This window comes from Mandrillus leucophaeus, unplaced genomic scaffold, assembly GCF_000951045.1.
Source record: "Mandrillus leucophaeus isolate KB7577 unplaced genomic scaffold, Mleu.le_1.0 Scaffold1495, whole genome shotgun sequence".
NCBI lineage: Eukaryota > Metazoa > Chordata > Mammalia > Primates > Cercopithecidae > Mandrillus > Mandrillus leucophaeus.
In genome coordinates, this window is record NW_012101471.1 from 76,704 (window position 1) to 96,667 (window position 19,964).

Genomic DNA, 19,964 nt, shown 5'->3' on the forward strand with positions numbered 1-19,964 from the left:
CCCAACCTCCACCCCAACCCACTCCCACTGACCTTGAACATGAGTGAAAAATAATCCTTTATTGAGTCAGCTCACTGAAATACAGAAATTATTTGATGAGGCAATTAACCTGGCCCAACTAATACACTATCTCTACGCTAATGACAACCAAATATTTGCATTCTGGGCTTGTTCTTCTAATTATGCATCAAATGATTGACAATGCAGCCCAAACTGATGGGATAGATGGGTTTTTTTTAATAGATTACTAGGAAGTCACAGAGATTCATGCATGCATTCTTTCATTCATCAAATGTTTATCGAGTGCCTACAGGCACTAGACACCGTGCTAGAAACTAAGGTTGCAATGATGAGCAAAGATAAAACCAGTCCATTCACTCACAAAGTTTACTGTGAGCTGGATGACAGCTGATCCTCATGTCTTCTTATATTCCAGCTGTGAGAAACTTCTGTAGCATTTGCTGCTTCATGCAAGCCCGCTACCCATAAAACCGAGGCTTCCCCTCTCTAGATCCTGGAATCCACTGTTCTTCCCTCTGTGGAAGGGTGCAACTGGATGTAATAGTATAACATCCCTTTCTCTTAAGTAAAAAATATATAACACAATCATCATCGATTTAACAATTTGTTGCTAATTCCGTGGCATTAAATACATTTACAATGTTTTGTAACTTTTACCACTATCTATACCCCAGAATCGTCACTATCAATAAAAACTCTATGCCCATTAAACAGTAACTCCTCTTTCCCCTTCACCCCAGCTTCCAGTAACCTCTATTCTACTTTCTGTCTCTAGAATTTGCCTATTCTAGGTACCTCATATAAGTGGAATCACATAATATTTGTCCTCTGTGTCTGGTTTTTATCAGGAAACATAGTTTTTAATAGTACATCCATGTTATAGCATGTATGAGAGCTCCATCCCTTTTCATGGCTGAATAATATTCCATTGTATGGCTAGACCATATCTTGTTTATCCACTCATCTGTTGATGCACTTGGGTTTCTACTTTTGGCTATAATGAATAATGTTGCTATGAACATTGGTGTACAAATATCTTTTCAAGTCCCTGTTTTCAATTCTTTTGAATCTATATCTTGAAGTGTGATTGCTAGATCATAATTCTATGCTTAAACTTCTGAGGAACTGCCACCCTGTTTCCCAAGGTGACTGCACCATTTTACATTCCCATCAGCAATGAATCCGGGTTCCAATTATTCCACATACTTGCCAACACTTGTTATTTTCCTTATTTTTTATTATAGCCATCCTAGTGTGTCCTAGCATGTGTGAAGCTGTATCTAAGAACATTTTTAAGTATAAATGTTATATATGAATACAATTTTGTTCTGACAAATTCAAACCCAGAACAGAATTTAAAAATCTACTTCACTGTAGCCATGTCCAAGCTCCTTCCCCTCTCCAGAGAAAATCACTGTTAAAAATTTGGTATGCATCTTTCCTGACCTTGTTCTTTGCATTTGTGTTCTTTTTTTTTTTTTTTTTTTTTTTTTTTTTTTTTTTTTTTTTTTTTTTTTTTGCATATATGGATTTTTATCTATGGCAGAATTTTTAGATATTTATAAATCAGTTGGGAAAAGGTAAACTATTCAATAAGTGATGCTGGAACAAATGAGTCTCCGTATGGGGTGAGAAGGAAATTTTGCCACCCACCAAAAAATTAAGATGAAATAGACACTAAACATGGAAAACAAAACTATAAAACTTACAGAGGAAAATATCTTCATTATACCTGGGCAAGCACAGATTTCTTTTTTATTTTATTTTATTTTATTTTTCCATAAGTTATCGGGGTACAGGAGGTATTTGGTTACATGAGTAAGTTCTTTAGTGAAGATTTGTGAGAACCTGGTGCACCCATCACCCAAGCAGTATACACTGCACCATATTTGTTGTCTTTTATCCCTTGACCCTCTCCCACTCATCCCCCCAAGTCTCCAAAGTCCATTGTATCATTCTGGTTTTTTTGTTTTGTTTTGTTTTGTTTTGTTTTGCATTTGTATTCTTATGGGTGTGTGAATGCAAGATTATGCATAATGGAAACAGCCATTCTGTCACTGTCAGTTTTCCTCCTTTCCAACTGTTCCACTATTTCTTTTTTTTCTGTTAGAGAAGTTCCACTTCTAAAATTTTGCCCTTAGCTTATACTGCTGGCTATAACGTGGTCTTTGATTTCCAGGAAGAGTATGCTGTTTTGGGTGAAGTCACTACCAGAAGAACTTTGGTGTCTGCCTCATGTAGAATGCATTGCCTAGGTCGTCTCAGGCCTGATCTGAGCTGAACTTCTCCTATCACATATACCAACAACTCTTTATGCTTCTCTCTTTCTCTGAAATTACCTTCTTTTGTCTGGAAAAAAAAAAAGGAATGAGAAAAATTTTTCACCCCTTCGGAGCAAACAACCATCCAATAGGACGAACGTGGGAAACAGCCAGTGTTTGGTGAGAGATCGCCCTCTGCTGCCTGTGTTAGTCAGGGTTCTCCAGAGCAGCAGCCAATAGGAAAGATAGATACATTTGTAAGGAGTAACATAATACATATAAATGTACATATTTAAACATATATATTTAGATTATAAATATAAATCTATGTCTATATTATATATAAATATATACAGGTTGGTTATAAGAAACTAACACTGTTATGGAGACTGGCAAATTTCAAGATCTGCAGGGTGAGTTGGCAGCTGGAGATCCAGGAGAGATGATAATGTAGTTCCAGTCTGAGTTCGAAGGCCTGAGACCCAGGAGAGCTGATGACGTAGTTCCAGTCCAAAGCCCAGCAGGCTCAAGACTCCAGAAAAGCCGATGCTGCAGTTTGAGTCCAAAGGCAGGAAAAAGCCAATGTCCTAGTTTGAAGGCCTTCAGACAGGAGGGATTCTCTCTTACTTGGGGGAGAGTAGGCCTTTTTTTTCTATTCAGGCCTTTAACTACCTGGATGAGGCCCACCCACATAATGGGGGGCAATCTTTACCCAGTCTCCTAACTCAAATGCTAATCTCATCCAAAAACACCCTCACAGACACACTGGGAATGATGTTTGACCAAATGTCTGGGCACTCCGTGGCCCAGTCCAGTTGACACATAAAATTAACTATCACACTAGCCATATGGGCCTTTTAGGGAGCCTGAACCCATAGCAGGAAGCTCTGGTGCATTGAGCAATTGTCCTGATGGGCATTATAGGCAGTTAAAATTCTAAGCAAGAAAGATTAAGAAAAAAAAAAAAAAAAAAAAAGGTGTGTAGGCCAAACTGGAGAGAAAGAGAATGCAGTGGCAATGCTATTCGGGTTTCTTTCCTGCTCAGAACCTTGTGATGACTCCTCATCCCCCAGAGAACATACCCTTACCTTATGGGGTTTATGAGGCCTGACTCACCGCCTGCCTCCTGCTGCCACCACACATGCTTCTTCACTGTTCCTCACTTCTGCCAAGCCTTTTGCTGTTTCATGGCCTTTGCACTTGCTGTTCCATCTGCTTGGGCACTCTTTCCCAGATCCTTACAGGACTTCATGGCAAGGCCTTCCCTGACCACTCTCCCCAAAATAGCACCCCCTCCATCCCTTTCCACCTCCTTACCTCCCTTTATTTGTTTGAACTTGTTTCCTGTCTTCTTCACTAGAATGTAAATTCCACGAGGCCAGGGACTTTATTTTTTCTCTGCAAGGCCTGGATCAGAATAGGTGCTAAGTATTTGCTGAGTGAGTGGATAAATGAATAAATGCAAAAGATAGAAGGAGGGGACAGATCCAGTGATGGATAAAAAGCACATATGAAATGGTGTGGATCCTAACGAATACTTAATTTGGGAAAAGCTAAAGCTGAAAATGAATTGAGGCTTTAAGAAAATGCTGAAGACAGATAAGTAAAATGCCTTTTAGTGAGTGTAAGGAAGTGTGAGAGCAATTTCTTGGAAGAAAATAAATCCTCTTTTGTTGGCATTTTTCCTTCCAGAAAATTGATCTTCAAGCTAAAGAAAAGTTGGAGGAGAGACAGGAGAGAGACCGGGAAATCCAGACAGCTGGTGAAGTTGCTAGATCCCAGAGGCTCCAAGGAGCGATTGATTGCGGGGGATGTCTAGATAGTGACAGAGAAAGCGTCATAGAGATCTCCAGGCCCCAGAGCAGCAAGGAAGCAGCAGCCTCATGCCCTCAGGCATGGCATAAAAATAATGCTAGAGCTGCCTCACTGAAAAAAATCCAGAAGGGCCAGGAAGCAGGCTGATCTCAGGCAATGTCTGTATGGACAGAGGATCTCTAAACCAGTCCCCACCCCCAAACACGCGCGCGCGCGCGCGTGCGCACACACACACACACACAGACACACTGCTAAGGCACAATACTATGGGTTTGCATATTTTTCTCCATGCCCCCCAAATGATGTCCAAATCTAGAGCAGTGGGTCTGAATCTTTTTGGGCTCGTGAACTCTTTGAACAAATCTGATGAAAATTGCCACATGTGCATTATTTCCGGGAATTTAAGGAAATTTCAGGAATCCTCCTCCAGGCAATTCATGGACACCTGAAATCCAAGTGCCCCAGGTTAGAAACCCCTGTTCTAAGGGTATACCCCTCAATTGCAGCACTTGGATTAATGATGTAACTCTTTAACCCTAGAGTTGAGGATTGCAGCCAAATTCTGAGTGTATTCATTCAACAAATATGTATTGCATGACTGCCGTGTAGCTTATTTAATCTTCACAACTGCCCTTGAAGTAGATTATATTAATACCACCTTCACTCTTGACAGATGAGACAAACGAGGTACTGGGGCTTTGGGTAACTTGCTAGAGATCACTCATTTTGTACTAGTCACTAGTAGGGGCGGAGCCAGTGATGGAACCCCAGAAGTTCAGCTTTAGAGACATTTTACTGCTACCCCACAATGCCTCTTATGAGTTTGGCGTCTGTCTTTCAGATAACCCCGTTCACCCTGAAAACATTTCTCTTAGACTACATATAGTAGGTTAGAAGTGAAAATCCCACCACCAACGACACCCGGAGGCTCTGTCACCCTGTCTCTGCTTATTCATCGTTCCCATGGTTTGCTGACTCAGTTTTAATCATTGGTTTACCTTCTGAATCTATTTGTAAGAGGGATTGCACAAATATTTCCCCGCATCCAACATCTCACAAGGAGATGGCTTTACATGCATGTTCAAGTTCAGTCTCCAAGTTGAGAAGAAAGCTTTCTGATAGCAATGCTGCACACACCCAGGGGCTCATGGATCTCTCAGGAGAGGCCACATCCAGTGTCCATGAAGTCATGAGTTCTGCAGCATAGATTCCAAGTTCAGGTTTTGTTTCATCAACATTACTGTGTGCACTTCTGGTTGAGACACTTAGGGGAACAGAGAAAATTCTTCAGTAAGAGAGAGGATGTATGAGCTTCCTGTGGCTTCAGTTACAAAGTACCCACGGACTGAGGAGTTAAACAACACAAGTGCATGGTCTTGCAGTTCTGGAGGCTAGAAGTCAAAGATCAAGATGTCAGCAGGGTGGGTTCCTTCTGAGGGCTGTGAAGAAAGGATGTGTTCCAGGCCTCTCTCCTTGGCATGAAGATGACTGTCTTTGCCCTGTGTCCCTTCACATCATCTTCCCTCTGCAAGTGTCTGTGTCTGTGTCCAAATTTCTCCTTTTATAAGGAAATAAATACTGGAAATATTTCTATATTTTGCACTATAATACTGGAAATATTTCTATATTCCTAGTGTTTATTTGTATATTTATATATTCCCAGTATTTATTCATATATATATATATATATTTCCAGTATTTATTTGTATATTTATTCAATATAAGGAAATACTGGTTGTATTGGATTAAGGCCTACTGTTGTAAACTCACTCTAACTTGATTACCTCCACAAGGACCATACCCCCAGATAAGTTCACCTTCTGACGTCCTAGCAGTTAAGACACCAACATATGAATTTTAGGGGTCACAATTCAACTCATAACAAGGGATAATGGTCAGGAAGTAAAAGAGCCACAGAATACTAGACATTTTTAATGAGTTAATAAATCCTTGCTATAGGATCAACAAACTTAGTAAATGAATAAGCCTGATGATGGATGGATGGAGCATTGTACCAGGCACAAAGCCCGGCTATGATGACATCAAAGGCACCCTGCGCTCTTCCATTGAGAAGTGTTCAATGTAGTTAGGGAGTCTCAATGAGCCCACGTAGCAGGTAAGCAATCTTGATCGCTCACACTCAAAAATGCAAATGTATCATTTTGTTCACTTACAACTAGACTTAATAGGGCATCCATTCAAATGACCTGTCATTCCATCAGTGTCCACACCTGGTGGCCTTTTCCAAGGGGTCCACAGCCCCACCAGGATTCTTCCCACTGTGGCATTCTCTCCATCACACTCCAAGGCTAGATGAGACCACAGCCCTCTTGGGGCACTAGGAAGATCCAGTTTAAACCACTGCTGAACTCAAGGTGATTTAGTGGCACTGCCTCAGAACCTCTCTGTCCTGGCACCCCACCTAGTGGCAAGGGACATATCTGCAAGACTGCTGTCTTCCAGAATTCCAGCTGGGAAGCAGTCCTCTATTTGAAAACAAGTTTTCTGGAAGGAGGGAGCTCTGAGGAGGAGTTTCACAAGGAGAAGAACACAGATTTGGGATAAGATGGGGGGACAATATTTCAGTAGGGACAATGAGAGAGACATGAGTATAATATATATATAGCAACTAACTTTATATGAAGGGAAACACACATAGACACTTATTAAGGACACGGTGTCCAAGTCAGGGGAAAAAAGAAAAACAGGCTAATTAATGAACAGCCGTCATCAGTGGCAAAGAGGCATCAGGCTCTACGCTAGCTTTTGTTCGCTGTCTTTGTCCTTACTGCACCCTTGTTTTCTAGATGAGCAAACTGAGGCTTGAGAAGGTTGAGTCCTTTCCCCCAAAACCACAGCTGCTGGGTTGAAGAGTTGGGATTTGAACCAGGGGTGACTGAATCGAAAGGCTAGGTCTCTTCCCTGAGCAAAATAATGGCATGACAAAGACAGTACTGCAGAATGTCTTGGGAAAAGACAGGACAGGGAAATCAACTAGGAGGACATTTCAGCAATCTGAATTTGAGTCGAGGTGGTGGCTTCAGAAATGAAAAAGGAAGGGCTGGATGGGTGTGAATACTGTAGGGAAAGTCTGGGTGACATATGAGGCAAAGACAAAAAAGAAAATGAAAATGACATCAATCCTGTAAACCGACGCAATCAGAAAGATAAAGGCAAAAGGTGGTGGTTAAGGAGAGGCTTGGAAGACCAGAGGACTGGGAGGCCGCAGGGAAAAGCTGGAAATGAGGGTAACTTTAGCTCCAGATACAGCGAATGCTGATGGCAATGTTCTTCGAAATGAGTCCAGAAACCCACATAAGAATTTGGGGGGCTGCTGACAGAGATTTGGGTCAGGAAATGGGTCCGACATGTCCCAGCATGGCACAGCTGCAGTTGATGCAGATGCACTACTTTTGCTACAACTGAAGATGTGGCCATTCCAGCAGCTTCCAGCATGTAGGACGATGAACTAAGCAGGTCATGAGACATGGAGTGGAGAAAGGAGCAACCTGCTGTAAGATACTTCTCACTAATGGTGATGGGGGAGCTCAAAAAAGGGTAGCTCCTGCACTGTATTCAAAGGTGTGACAAAAACATAAAATAAAGTTGAGCAGCCCTGGAATACAGTCATCCTTGAAAGCAGGAGTCCCTCGAGGGAAGAGCTGCTCTAAGATCGAGTTTTGAGGTTGACCCAATGACAGTCAGACATCCTGGCACTTGAGGTTGCATTTGAAAGATCAGCATTCTCAAAAGCCAGATTGAACTTTAAGGAAATTTCTCCCAGTGTATGGTGGGGAGCCACGTGGTCCCTGAGATAACTGGGTCTAACCTAACGGTCTAACTCCTAGACTTCCTAAAGAGGTGGTTAAACAAGAAAAATGGTTAAACGTGTTCTTTCTTCTCTTCCCGGTCATCATAGAACTTAAAAAAATCTGTCCCAGCAGCTGTTCCATGTCTTACAGAGACAGAAACTGAACCACATCCTTTCTTAAATCATTTCGTTATATCAAGCTTGAGCAACAAATTCTACTGTTCACAGTAGTTCTAACACTTGGGAGTAAAGAAAAGACGAATCTACTGGACAGTTTTTTCAAGGCAATTTAGCACAACCCTAAGTTATTAAGGAGGCCCACAAGACCAAACAGTAACTGAGTATTCTCCCTCCCCCTACCCTTCCTCCCCTCCGGCTCTCTGGTCCATCCTTAGGAAACTGGCCTGCATTCCCTCCGACATCCCTCTGGTCCAGCCCCACATGAAGGAACCCCTGCTCCCTCTTCCTCCCCTTTTTCTCCAACTCTGACTGAATTTTTTAGTTCAGCCTCACATGAAGCAATCTCTGGCCTCTCTAGTTCAAAATTCCACCTCCACCCTCCTGCAACTCTCCAGTCCAACCCCACATGAACTGCTCTCTGCTCTCTCCTGTGCCCTGCCTCCCCCCATTGCACTACTGCTCTCTGCCGCAGTTGCACATGAATGAACTTTTGGCCTCTCTCCAGCCCAATCCCCACATACAACCGACATTTCTCTGGTCCAGCCCCACATGAACTGCCCTCTGCTTTCACTCCTGCCCCTTCCCCACCACCTCCCTATATTGCTCCATCCTGCACTGCATGAACTGACCTCAGCCCCTTTACTTCTGATCTTCTCCCCAGTGTCCTTCTGCTCCAGTCCCACATGAACTGACCTCTGTTACCTCTCCATTCCAAACCCACTCCACTCCTCCTACGTCTCTCTGGTCCACCCACAGGGGCTGACCCCTGCTATCTCTGTCTCCCTGCCTGTCCCCTGCAGCTCTGTACGCGACTGGCATTTGAACTCACTTATCCTGCCTCTCCCTCCCTAACAACAAAATGGGAGGCAGGGCCCAGTCTTTTCACTCCTCTCCAATAGTATATGTCTTTATCCAATCATATGCCACCTCCACACCCCTTAAAACTTACCCAGTCACTCTTCCTACGTCTCTCTGGTCCAGCCCTCCATGACATGAACTCAGCTCCATCTCCTTTCCTTCCCCTTCCCCACCATACATCTCTGGTCCAGCCACACATGAACTAAGCTCCATTCCCTCTCCTTTCCCTTGCCCCATACTCCGGCTACCTCTGCAGATACGGCCACACATAAGCTGTCCTCAGTGGCTTTTCCTTTCCCTCTCTGACTCTCTACATCTCTCCAGTGCAGCTGCACAGGAGCTGGCCTCGAATGCCTCTCCCATGCCATCCCATTCAACCTTCTGCATCTCTTGGTACACCCTACATGAACTGACCTCTGTTCCCTCTAAGTGTCCATCGCCACTCCATCCCCCTCCAGCTCCCTGGGCCAGCCCCACATGAACTGTCAACATTTCCCCTCCTTCCCCCACAACTCTATTGTCCACATGAATAAGCCACTAACTCTACAAACCCACCCACCGATACTCCCACGAAAACTCAGTTACATCCTCACATGAACTGATCCCTGCTCTCTCTCACTCCCTTCCCCCTACCCCCTCTCCCCTGCACCTCTCCAGGACACCCCATGGGAAGATCTCTTTTACTTCTCTGTTCCTATCTTCTGCAATTTCCCACCACCTGTTGGTCCAGCCCCACGTGAACTGACCTCAGTTACTTCTCCATCCACATCCTCTCCCACCTTCAGGACTCTTTTCTGCCTCCACATGAACTGAGCCCAGCTCCCTCTCCTTCCCCATCTTCCTGATCCCCTTGCAGCTCTCTGGTTCAGCCCCACTGACTCATGCTCCCTCTCTGTCCCCATCCCCTCCACTGAACAACTGCACACCTATCTTAGAATGGCTGCCAGGCACAGCTATGGTGAACACCTTATGTTTGTTTTTATCCTCAGGGATAACCTATTACTTGCCACTCTCTGTCCTCTCTCAAGAGATTCCTGAGAGATTTCATTTGTGGGAATATTAAGCAGGAGGAGATAAGAATGTGTCCAGGATAGTCCATTAGCTTAATTTAGCCATTCGACAATGTATACATGTTTCAAAGCATATTGTATACCATAAATATATACAATGTCAATTTTAAAACTTCTTTTTGATTAACTTTTTTTTTCCTTATCCCTGAAACTGTTCTCTTTTTTTTTTTTTTTTTTTTTTTCCTAAGTTCCGGGATACATGTGCAGGATGTGCTGGTTGCATAGGTAAATGTGTGCCATGGTGCTTTGCTGCACCTATCAACCCATCACCTAGGTATTAAGCCCCACATGTATTAGCTATTTATCCTGATGCTCTCCCTCCCCCCACCAACCCCTGCTGCCACCGGCAGGCCCCTGTGTGTGTTGTTCCCTTCCCTGTATCTATGTGTTCTCTTTGTTCAGCTCCCACTCATGAGTGAGAACATGCAGTGTTTGGTTTTCTGTTCCTGGGTTTGTTTGCTGAGAATAATGGCTTCCAGCTCCATCCATGTCCCTGCAAAGGACATGATCTCATTTAATTAACTTTTTTTCAAATGAGTGTTTCCAGGGTTACAGTTAACAGTAAAATCGGAGGCAGGGCCCAGTCTTTTCACTCCTTTCTAATATTATGTCTTTTATCCAATCATATGCCTCTTATTAGAAAATCACAATACGACAAAGGTCAAATCCTCTTAGGAAATGCTATCAACAGACTTTGGGGACAGTAATGATAAAAGCTTCATGGACCCACATTTAACAACAAAGCCTATGTGATAACTATAGCAAAGGAATGGGAGTGAGACTGAACACTTCTGAATCCTCCTGTTCTTGAACACCTTCAAGCCAGGTCCTTTCTGTAAGTTTGTATTTCACCTCCAGTGATTCTGAGTAGGCACAACTCTTCTCCCCATCACACAGACATGAAACTCCAGGCACCTAGAGAAGTAGCTTGGCCCAAATTGCCCGGCGCGGAAGTGGGTGAGTATGTGTGTGAGAACCCAGTGATGGGGCTAGTCTGGGCTCTTCCCCCAAGTGTTTCTTAAGGAGCAGTCCCTCTGCATGAGACTCCTCTGCGGGATATGGTAAAGTTCATATTCCTGGGCCCCCAAGTCCTACAGGATGTCAGAGTCCAGGCATGAGACCCAGGGCCAGGCTTCTGGCCTCTGTAACGTGCTCCCCAGGTAGGGTTACCAGTGGCAATACAGGATGCTCAGGTAAATTTGCATTTAAGATCAACAATGAATAAACAAAAAATCCAAATGGGATATATTCATACTAAAAAAAAAAAAAAATGCATTGTTGATCTGAAATACAAATTTACCTAGGCTTTCTTTTTATTAGCTAAATCAGTGCAACCCTATCCCCAGGGGACTAGCCTACCCCCAGAAGTTTGAAAATCTGTTTTCTCTGTCTCCACGTGAACAAATGAGCATTCCATCATTGTTCATTTTCTATTCTCCCTTACCCCTTCTGTCTCCCCACTCTCAACCTGGAGCAGAGACTTTCATGTCATCTACCAGGATTTCTCTCACAGGTAATCCCGTGCAAGGCCAGGAAGATGGCTGGACAGGGTCCCTCAGCCCAACCCACCTCCAAGAGTCGATGAGACACCATAAGCAAATAAATTCATGAGAGGTTGGCTGAATCCATCCTAGTGTTGGATTAGCCTGGCTCTCCCCATTTTATTCAAGCACAAATTACTAACAAGACTCTTTTCCAGTCTTACACTTTGCCAAAACTATTTTTAGAGCATCATTTAGGCTTAGCTAATATAAAATTTCTGCTAGTTTTACAAACCAGCAGGTTCCCAAGGCAAAAAACAATTCACGCCAGGAAAGTAGCAAAGGATTATTCATTTCTGTCCATAGGCTGGTAAGGAGTTTTGTATCTAACAGGCTGCCTTCAACACAATAGTTGAGAAGAGGAACTCATAAGCAAAGCTAAAGAACTCATCCTTAGAGAACACAAGTTCAAACTGAGAAAGGTTTTATTTTTCAGACAAAACAAATAGCATTAACACACATCCAAATGCCAGTGCAAGACTTCACTGGGTTTTATTAAAGAGAAAACTAAACTCAAGTGTCAAATAAAAACTGGAGCCACTCAAGAATGACTGCTTGTGGTGACACAAGTGTAACATGTGCTTGTCTAAAGTCGTCCTGTGTTTGTGGATATGTGGAAATGCATGATAAGAGGGAAACAATGCAAGGCAAAATGGCAGGTGCTCAAAGCTTTAAGATCCTTTTCTTCATGCTAATGTGCTCTTGTTTTGCTTTTGAGAATTAGGGTAATTCGCAGGTCATTTTACAAAGAACTGTAATATCAAAGAACACTTCCAAACAGCTAAAATAGACTCAAGGTCACTATTAAAGTGATAAAGGGAGGTCAGTGGGGGAAAAGTTTGTATTCTCAAAAGCCAGATTTCACACAATGGCAGGCACTAAATCTAGTTACATGTGCTTGCAGTAGAAAAAGAAGACACTGATCTTAATAGAGGCTGGTCTTTTTCATGATGCGCAGGAACTCTTGCTCACTGACCTCTCCATCTCCATCTCGATCAGCTTCATCAATCATTTCCTATATGACAGTAAAGATTCAGGTTAGATTAATTTATAAACTAATGCCAAAAGGTGACTAAGTAATACGACTTTTTTTAGAGACGGGGTCTCTATGCTGCCCACACTAGTCTCAAATTATTGGCCCCAAGCGATCCTCCTGCCTCAGCCTCCTAAAGTACTGGGATTACATGCATGAGCCACTGTGCCTGGCAAGCAATAGACTTTTAATAACACTATGTGAATAGATAATTGTAGTCCACCCAATGCCAGTATGCCACTCCTGATAATAGCTTGGTTCCTGAAAACTTATTTGAAAACCAACTCATACTTTGTCAAACATTATCACCTGGGAGGGAGCTTGAAGATTACCTTGACTAGAGGGATTCCTGGAAAGTAAAATAGTAGGCAAAACTGTGCATATGTGCATTTTTCTGGAAGCAGGGTTCATAGGTTTGTCTGACTATTAAAGGAGAATTAAGTTGTCCACAGAGGGACAAAGTACACTGGCTTTCCTTCAAAGAAGTGCTCACACTAGGGAAAATGTAACAGAAAAGTCACATAGGGCCCAAAGGTGGGAATCTTAAGTTCCAGTGTGATGCATTACAAACCTGCAGCTCCTCATCAGTCAGGTTCTCACCCAACTCCTTGGCCACGCGTTTCAGATTTTTGAACGAAATCTTCCCAGTTTCATCATCATCAAAGAGCTTGAAAGCTTTCAGGATTTCTTCTTTGGTATCTTTCTCAGACTTACCAAATAGAACATAAAACACATGAGTAGGGGGACACCATGGTTACTCATGTCCTGTAGCCCTGCCACTGCCCGGTCAGGTCACCCTTTCCTTTTTAACAATGTAACTCGAGTCTAGACTTGCAGCAAGTGTCAGGAAGCCCATTTTGGCCTCAGAGAAACACCAGTCAAGCCAGGCACTCCATCCAAGGTGACGTTTGCTCCCTATCCCTATATCTCTCCCTATCCCATATCTATTTCCTAACTGGTTTGGAATTCTGTGGGAAGAGGTATCTGCTTGGAAGTCTTGAGAAAGAAGTACAAGGGCTTGTTTTGGGAGCCCAAGGTAACATGATGGGAGGGCAGGCCTCCTGATGCAGCTGCTACCTGGACTGCTCTGTGGTCACATGACTGTTTTAACAGGCAGATGCCATGGGCCTCTGCAGATGACTGGGGCGCCATACCATGCTAATTGTCTTAGCTACTCACCATTTTCTGGGTCATCACAGTTAAAAAGTCACCAAAGTTCATTTTTCCTGTCCCTTCTTTGTCAATTTCACTTATCATTTTCTTAATTTCTTCTTTCTTAGGTTCAAAGCCCAGGGCCCTCATTGCCACCTATAATGAAAACAGGATTGTCTCAATAAGCACATCTGAACTAGCAGCAGCAAAAATAACAGTGTTGAGAGCATTAAGCCAGCATCTGATGTGGTCATGTTAATATGATTGGGGAACACGATAACATTGATCTAATTGACATTTGCAATCAATTTTATTTAATAATACTCTAAGTAAAGACAGGAAAACAGCACAGTACAACCTCCCCTGTTACTTATTGCAGGGAGAAGAGGGCAAAAGGGGTAGAGAGGTGATAGGGAGATGACAAGGAAGAGGCAGAGGAAAGGAAGGGCAGTACGGCAGGAATGCATAGAGCTTGCCTTAAGTTCTTTAACATCTATGGTGCCAGTTCCATCCGCATCGAAAAGATCAAAAGCTTCCCGGATCTCCTGCTTCTGCTCTTCAGTAAGCTCAGGCTTAGGACTCATTCTTTTTCTCTGGGAATTTGATGCCATGTTTGTCTTCTTAAAGTTGGAGGCCTTCATACGTTATGCAATACACAAGCACAATAATATATCGTACAGTCCATATTTACATAACATAGTTACAGACACCCATATGTAGTTTTAAAGAATTTTATAGCAACCAATTCCAAAGCTTTGCTTAACAAGAAAGATAACAGGGTTTACTGGCAAGAACAATGAATCTTTCCATGAACTTCTATCCCTCCCTTTTCTTTACTGTCGTTTCTAGAAGCAGGGAGATCACTTGTTCAGTAAGGATACCTCTTACTGAAAATCATCCCAAAAGAGAGCTAGTCAAGAAAATGACTGCGAATAAGTAGAGATAATCAGCTCTTCCCGAATGTGGGGATCCTGGTTCTGGAAACTGCCTTACAATGCCCACTCCCAGTACTCCGCTTCCCAGTAAGCACTCTGACTTCCCAATTACTTCTAGATTTGGCCAAATATTAGCAAGTTGTTAAGATGTATATTGTGTCAGTATCGAGTAATAAAACTCAATCCATCTGACACCTTCGTGCCTTCTCCAAGAAGCTACAGCATCCCCTGAATGCCCCTATATTTAAATTGTAAAAAACACTTTAATAGAACACAATACACCTTCTCCCAGCTCTGTGTGGAAATTTTGGCAGAATGATGCGGCCAGGGGGCCAAGGTCTGAGAAAGTCAGGGGCCTGTGAGGGATTCGAGTCTTTTTTGCACAGGGAGGTTCACCGAGGTGATCAGGGAAGGCCAGGGGAGCCCGAGGGGCGGGTGTGGGCCTGTTGTGGGTGAAGGGGAGGCAGCAGCAAAGCGCAGGCCCAGTAGGTTGGTTAGCGTCTGTACCCTACTCTTCCGGGAAAGAGCTCAAAGGAAGGACTGGTGCGTCAAAGCCGAGAAAGGCGCAGGAGAGGCGGCGTGGCCGAGCTGGGGCCTGGGAAGGGCCCAGCCTCTGGGCGTGGGGCGCGACAGAGCGGCAGCACTCACCATAGCCAAAGGAGTCCACTGCCGGTTGTTAGGCAACCGACGTGTACACTGATTCGGCGCCGTTCCCACCGCCCCGCGCGCACAGCCCCGCTCCCCATTGGGCGTCCGCTCGCCGCCGCCGCTCCCTACTGGTGCAGGGCCGAAGAGGGTGGGACTAACCTGGCAAAGCCCAGGCCCAGCGCGGGGAGGGGCACGCTGGGGACAGAGACCTGTCTTTATTGGGCAAGATCAAGCCGTGAGCGCCAATTGGCTGAGCCGACGCCGAGCTGGGCCAATCCTCTTGGTAGAAGAAGCTCGGCTGATTCTCGGCTCACGCGGGAGGGGAGTAAAGGGTGGCGTTCCGGGGCTGGAGTTCGGTGGGTGCAGCCTGCTTGCGAGCTGAGGCCAGCCAGTGGGGCACCTGCGGACGGGTAAGAGTCGTGGCCTTGCCCTTGGAGGCCACCCTGTGTCAGCGACTGGGCAGGGCGGGAGGGTGAGGAGCTGCGGGGCCGCCCGGGTCGGGTGCTTTCTGGGCTGACCTAAGGCTGACTTAGGGACCGAGTGCATCAGAGCAGCCAGAGACGATTGACCTTGCGTGTTGGAGCAGAGACTGTACTCACGGGGCAACTGAGACCCGGAGAGGGGAAGGGGTCTGCTGAGCGTTGTGGCAGAGGTCGGACGGCTGGGACCTAGGAACTGAATCCAGCCGAGACTCGCTCTTTGAGGGTGGCCCTTCGAGAGCACCCCCAGACTGACCCAGATGTGTAGGCCCCAGACCAGGTTCCGAGAGAGGATCACTTCAGGTCTTACCTGGCTAAAAACAGCCCAGGACGGTGAACTGGGGGCTTTGGGAACGGACTTTGAAAGGAGTGAAGGGGATGTGAGCAAGCAAGAGGGGCGGGGAGAGGTCATCAAAATATACTCTTTTTGACACCCACACAGTGCAGATGAGGAGGAGCATTCCAGGCCGAGACGCCCTCATCAGCAGAGTCACAGGAGTTTTGGAAGTGAGAGGTATGCTTGGAGAATTAAAAGGGAGCGTGTGCAAGGGCTGTGTGGACTGAGACAGACCTGCAGAAGTGGAGCTGGAGGTCCAGTTTGCCCTCTTTGGCTGTCTACGTGGCTTTTAGCCTTCACCTGATTTTCCTCCAGGCACTGGGGCAGTAATCTAGGGAAGTAGAGGGCAGAAAGTAAGTTTCTCAGGCAGAGAAAGGCCCGAGGCTTATTAGAACCTTTTAAATGGAGCTTCTGCCCTTTGCCCTCTTCAGCAGTGAACAGACTCCTAATTTTTGGGTCATCATCATCCCCCCAAGTAGTACGAGCCAGAGTTCTCATCATGGTCTCCAAAGCTTGGCACGACGTGTCCCCTCCCATCACTCCACAACTCTTCTCTCAGCCCCAGAACACTGGCTTTGTGGTTGAACCTCATGTGCCAGCCACACTCCTGCCTCTCATCTTTGTCCCAGTTGTCCTCTCTGTCTGCCTCCTCTTAAGCACCCTATTTAAGTACTGCAGCCCCCAATACAAACAGGCCACTCACCTTGCTCTGCTTTTTTTTCTGCTTTTTTTTCCAATAGTCCTTATCACCTTCTGACCTACTGTATATTTTGCTTGTTTATTTTGCTCTTTGTTGTCCCTCCGCTAGAAGGCAGGCTATCTGAGGGCGGGCATCTTGGTTGTATTCACTACTGGTACTCCAGGACCTGGAACAGAGAGGGGCACATATTAGGTGCTCAGTAAATCTTGGTCAGACAACTGATGAGTAGTTCCCTGTTTCCCACCTCTCACCTAGCTAGTCCTCCCTGCTCTGCCAGGTTAATCTTCATAGTGAACAGCTCTGGTCACGGCATCTCCCTGCTCTTAAACCTTCAGAGCCTGGACTGTAAAGGGCTCCTCAGCCTGGCCTGTGATCCCTCTGCCCAGTTTTGCCCCTGCTAACCCTTCTAACTTAATGTCCCTCCACATTTTGCTTCCCTGTCCGTCAGCCTGCAGATCGGAAGCCTGACAGAGTACAAGGGACAAACACAAGTTCTGCCCAGGCTGTGTGCAGGCTGTGTGACCTTGGGCAAGTCGCTTAACCTCTCTGAGCCTGTTTCTTATTTGTCGAGTGAAGCCAGTACTGTCTACCTGATGGGATACTTTTGCATCTCAATGGGATGAGGTACTTATATGTAAAGTGGCCTGATGTCGAGCAGGTCTTCAGGCAGTATTACAGTTGACCCCTGAACAACATGGGTTTGAACCTTGTGAGTTCACTTACAGGCAGGTTTGTTCTCATCTCTGCTACCCCTGAGCTGCTAGATCAACTCCTCCTCATCTTCCTTCTCAGCCTACTCAGTGTGAAGACCATGAGGATGGAGACCATGATGACCCGCTTTCACTCAATGAATAGTAAATATATTTTCTCTTCCTTACGATTTCATAGTAACATTTTCTTTTCTCTAGCTTAATTTATTGCTGGAACACAATATGTAATGGATGTAACGCAGAAAATATTTGTTAATCAGCTGTTTACATTATTGGTGAGGCTTCCAGCCAACAGCAAGTTATATTGGTAAAGTTTTAGGTGAGTCAAAAGTTATATGTGGATTTTTGACTTTGGGGCTCAGTGCCCCAACCCCCACATTGTTCAAGGGTCAAATGTAGTTCTCGTCTCTGATTTGCTCTTGTCATTCCCCCTACCCGCCGTGCCTGGAGCCTTAGACTTGTCCAAAATCTCTTCCCCACACTGCAGCCAAGGTGATCTTTCCAATCGCAACACTCACTCCTGCTTCCAACTTCTGGGGGCTCCACCATCTTTCCCCCCTTGTAACTCCCTAGCTTGGCACACAGGCGCCATATGTTCTCAACTTTGCTCCCGATCTTGCTTCACACTTGCTGTGACACAACTTGTCACAGTTATAAAAACATGCTGGCTCTGTGACTCTGTGCCATTGCTTTGTCCTTCCTACCCCTGGCCATGGAATGTCTTTCAGGACACCATGCCCTCTGTTTTACTCACTCTTCTGGGGCCTTTTGAAGTCAGCTTAGGGATCTCCTAGTTGGGGCAGGCTTCCCTGAGCCAGCAGCCTGCATTGGTGCTCTGGGCTTGCCCTCATCAGCGTGGAAATGCATTTCTGTGACTTTTTGCTTGCTCCTGTCTCCCACCCTAGATGATGGGCTCCTTGAAGGTCAGCACTGTGTCTTTGTCAGCTTCTGCCTGGTAGTGACTGGCATTTGGTGCCTTGTGAATGAGGAAATCAATGAATGAGGTGACACCTGGGGGTTCTTTTACAAGTTACCGCTCCCACTTTAACCCTGGGGTTTTGTTTGAGCCTCACAGTGGCTCTGAGGTAGGCGAGAAGAATGCTGTTTTACAGATAAGGCCTCAGGGCCAGTGGCAGCATGATAAATCACTCAAACCCATCTTCCATTCCAGACTGCCTGCTGGGCCTCCAGGGGCTCGTGGGGTCCTACAGGGTGCTGAGTGTGAGGATGACAGCAGAAACAGGTGCTGTGGAAGTGACTCACCTTTCCTGGAGAGAGGGAGGAGGTTTCACAGAGGGTGCAGTTCAACTAGGCCTTGAAGGAAGAGGAGGCAGTCACCGTGGAGAGGAGAGAGAAGGTATTCCATGCAGAGGAGCAGCATAAGCTAAGCTCACAGGCATGCTGATGGGTTTCTGAGAGGTCTACCACAAAATAAAAGCTGGGGACTTTTTTTGTCCTAAAAGTAAATAGAGAAACAAACAACTGGTGGAAACATGGACACCGCAGGTCCATGGAAGGACAAGGTCGAGCTGGGTTGCCCCAGCATAATCAAGGCTAAACTGACACCTGTGAAGAGAAATGACCTCTGAGCTCTTGGCCTCACTAATCCTAATCTGGGTATTTTCTTTCCCATATCACATCTTTGAATTCTGAAAGGGAGGCTTTATTTTTGTTCCTACAGAACTCCTGCTTTGCTGTATTTTCTCTAGGAAATATATCCATAATGAAGGTGTGTGCTGCCTCAGGTGAATCCTTCTCTTTCCATCTGATCTTCTGGCCCAGTCCTGCAGAGGAAGCCAAGCATGAGGCATGAGGTGATGAGAAATAGGGGAATCCTCTTTTATAATCCAAGGCTCAGGCCACCATTTCAGGATTCCAAAGAAAGTTCTAAGAAACATTACTTGGCATTCCTTGGATTGCCAGACTCTACTGAGGTGTTTGGGAGAAGGGCACTTTGCCTGGCATTGTCTGTCCGTGGACTGAAGTGATGAGCTCTCAGTGGCCACATTCTAGCTTCCTGCACTGGACCTTGTACAAGTGAGGGGCTCTGACAGCCTTTCCCCTTTATGAAGATGTCACACTTCTTTTTAGAAGGAGGGGACACTCATCTCTGTCTCTAGTTTGAAACAGAATGTTGTCTTGTTCTCTCCTTTTCCCTCCAGGAATCAGTGGTTGGAATGTTCCCCAGCAGGAAGGAGGAGGTTGGGCTAACTTGCTTCTCTCTTCTCGCTTCACCTGAGGTGGCACACACCTTCATTATGGATGTGTTTCTTAGAGAAGATACAGCAAAGCAGTAGTCCTGTAGGAGCAAAAGTAAGGCCTCCCTTTTAAGATGTGATATGGGAAAGAAAATACTCCGATTAGGATTAATGAGGCCAGTGGCTGCGAGGTGACATCTTTTTTTTTTTTTTTT

The 19,964-nt window shown here is 45.3% G+C and overlaps 2 protein-coding genes across 4 annotated transcripts in view; one reads left to right on the plus strand and one right to left on the minus strand.

The window, feature by feature from the left end:
* Positions 1-5,310: 5,310 nt before the first annotated feature.
* CETN2 (centrin, EF-hand protein, 2) lies at positions 5,311-15,395 on the minus strand. Of its 2 annotated transcripts, XM_011974844.1 has the most exons (6): positions 15,326-15,395; positions 14,219-14,377; positions 13,770-13,898; positions 13,162-13,299; positions 12,534-12,572; positions 5,311-5,361 (listed from the first exon to the last, which is right to left on the minus strand). In XM_011974844.1, exons 1-6 carry the CDS (start codon positions 15,326-15,328, stop codon positions 5,335-5,337), a joined length of 495 nt encoding a protein of 164 aa, XP_011830234.1. In that variant the 5' UTR covers positions 15,329-15,395; the 3' UTR covers positions 5,311-5,334. The 2 variants fall into 2 exon arrangements, with proteins under 2 accessions (XP_011830234.1, XP_011830233.1); XM_011974843.1 differs by lacking the exon at positions 5,311-5,361 and having other exon boundaries at positions 11,951-12,572.
* Positions 15,396-15,584: 189 nt separating this feature from the next.
* Positions 15,585-19,964, plus strand: part of NSDHL (NAD(P) dependent steroid dehydrogenase-like) — a 41,784-nt gene continuing 37,404 nt past the window's right edge. Inside the window, exons 1-2 of one of the 2 annotated variants that reach the window (XM_011974846.1) lie at positions 15,585-15,735; positions 16,252-16,318. The gene's annotated coding sequence lies outside the window, so the exon portion shown is untranslated. The remainder of the gene's footprint in view (positions 15,736-16,251; positions 16,319-19,964) is intronic. The other variant, XM_011974845.1, reaches the window with a different exon arrangement.

What these genes read in the sequence shown, in the direction of transcription:
- CETN2 (XM_011974843.1), bottom strand. An exon ending in TAGATGTTAAAGAACTTAAG is followed by an intron (nt 13,899 to 14,218) that starts GCAAGCTCTATG and finishes TTTTCATTATAG; the next exon opens with GTGGCAATGAGGGCCCTGGG. An exon ending in TGACTGATGAGGAGCTGCAG is followed by an intron (nt 12,573 to 13,161) that starts GTTTGTAATGCA and finishes ACTGTCATATAG; the next exon opens with GAAATGATTGATGAAGCTGA.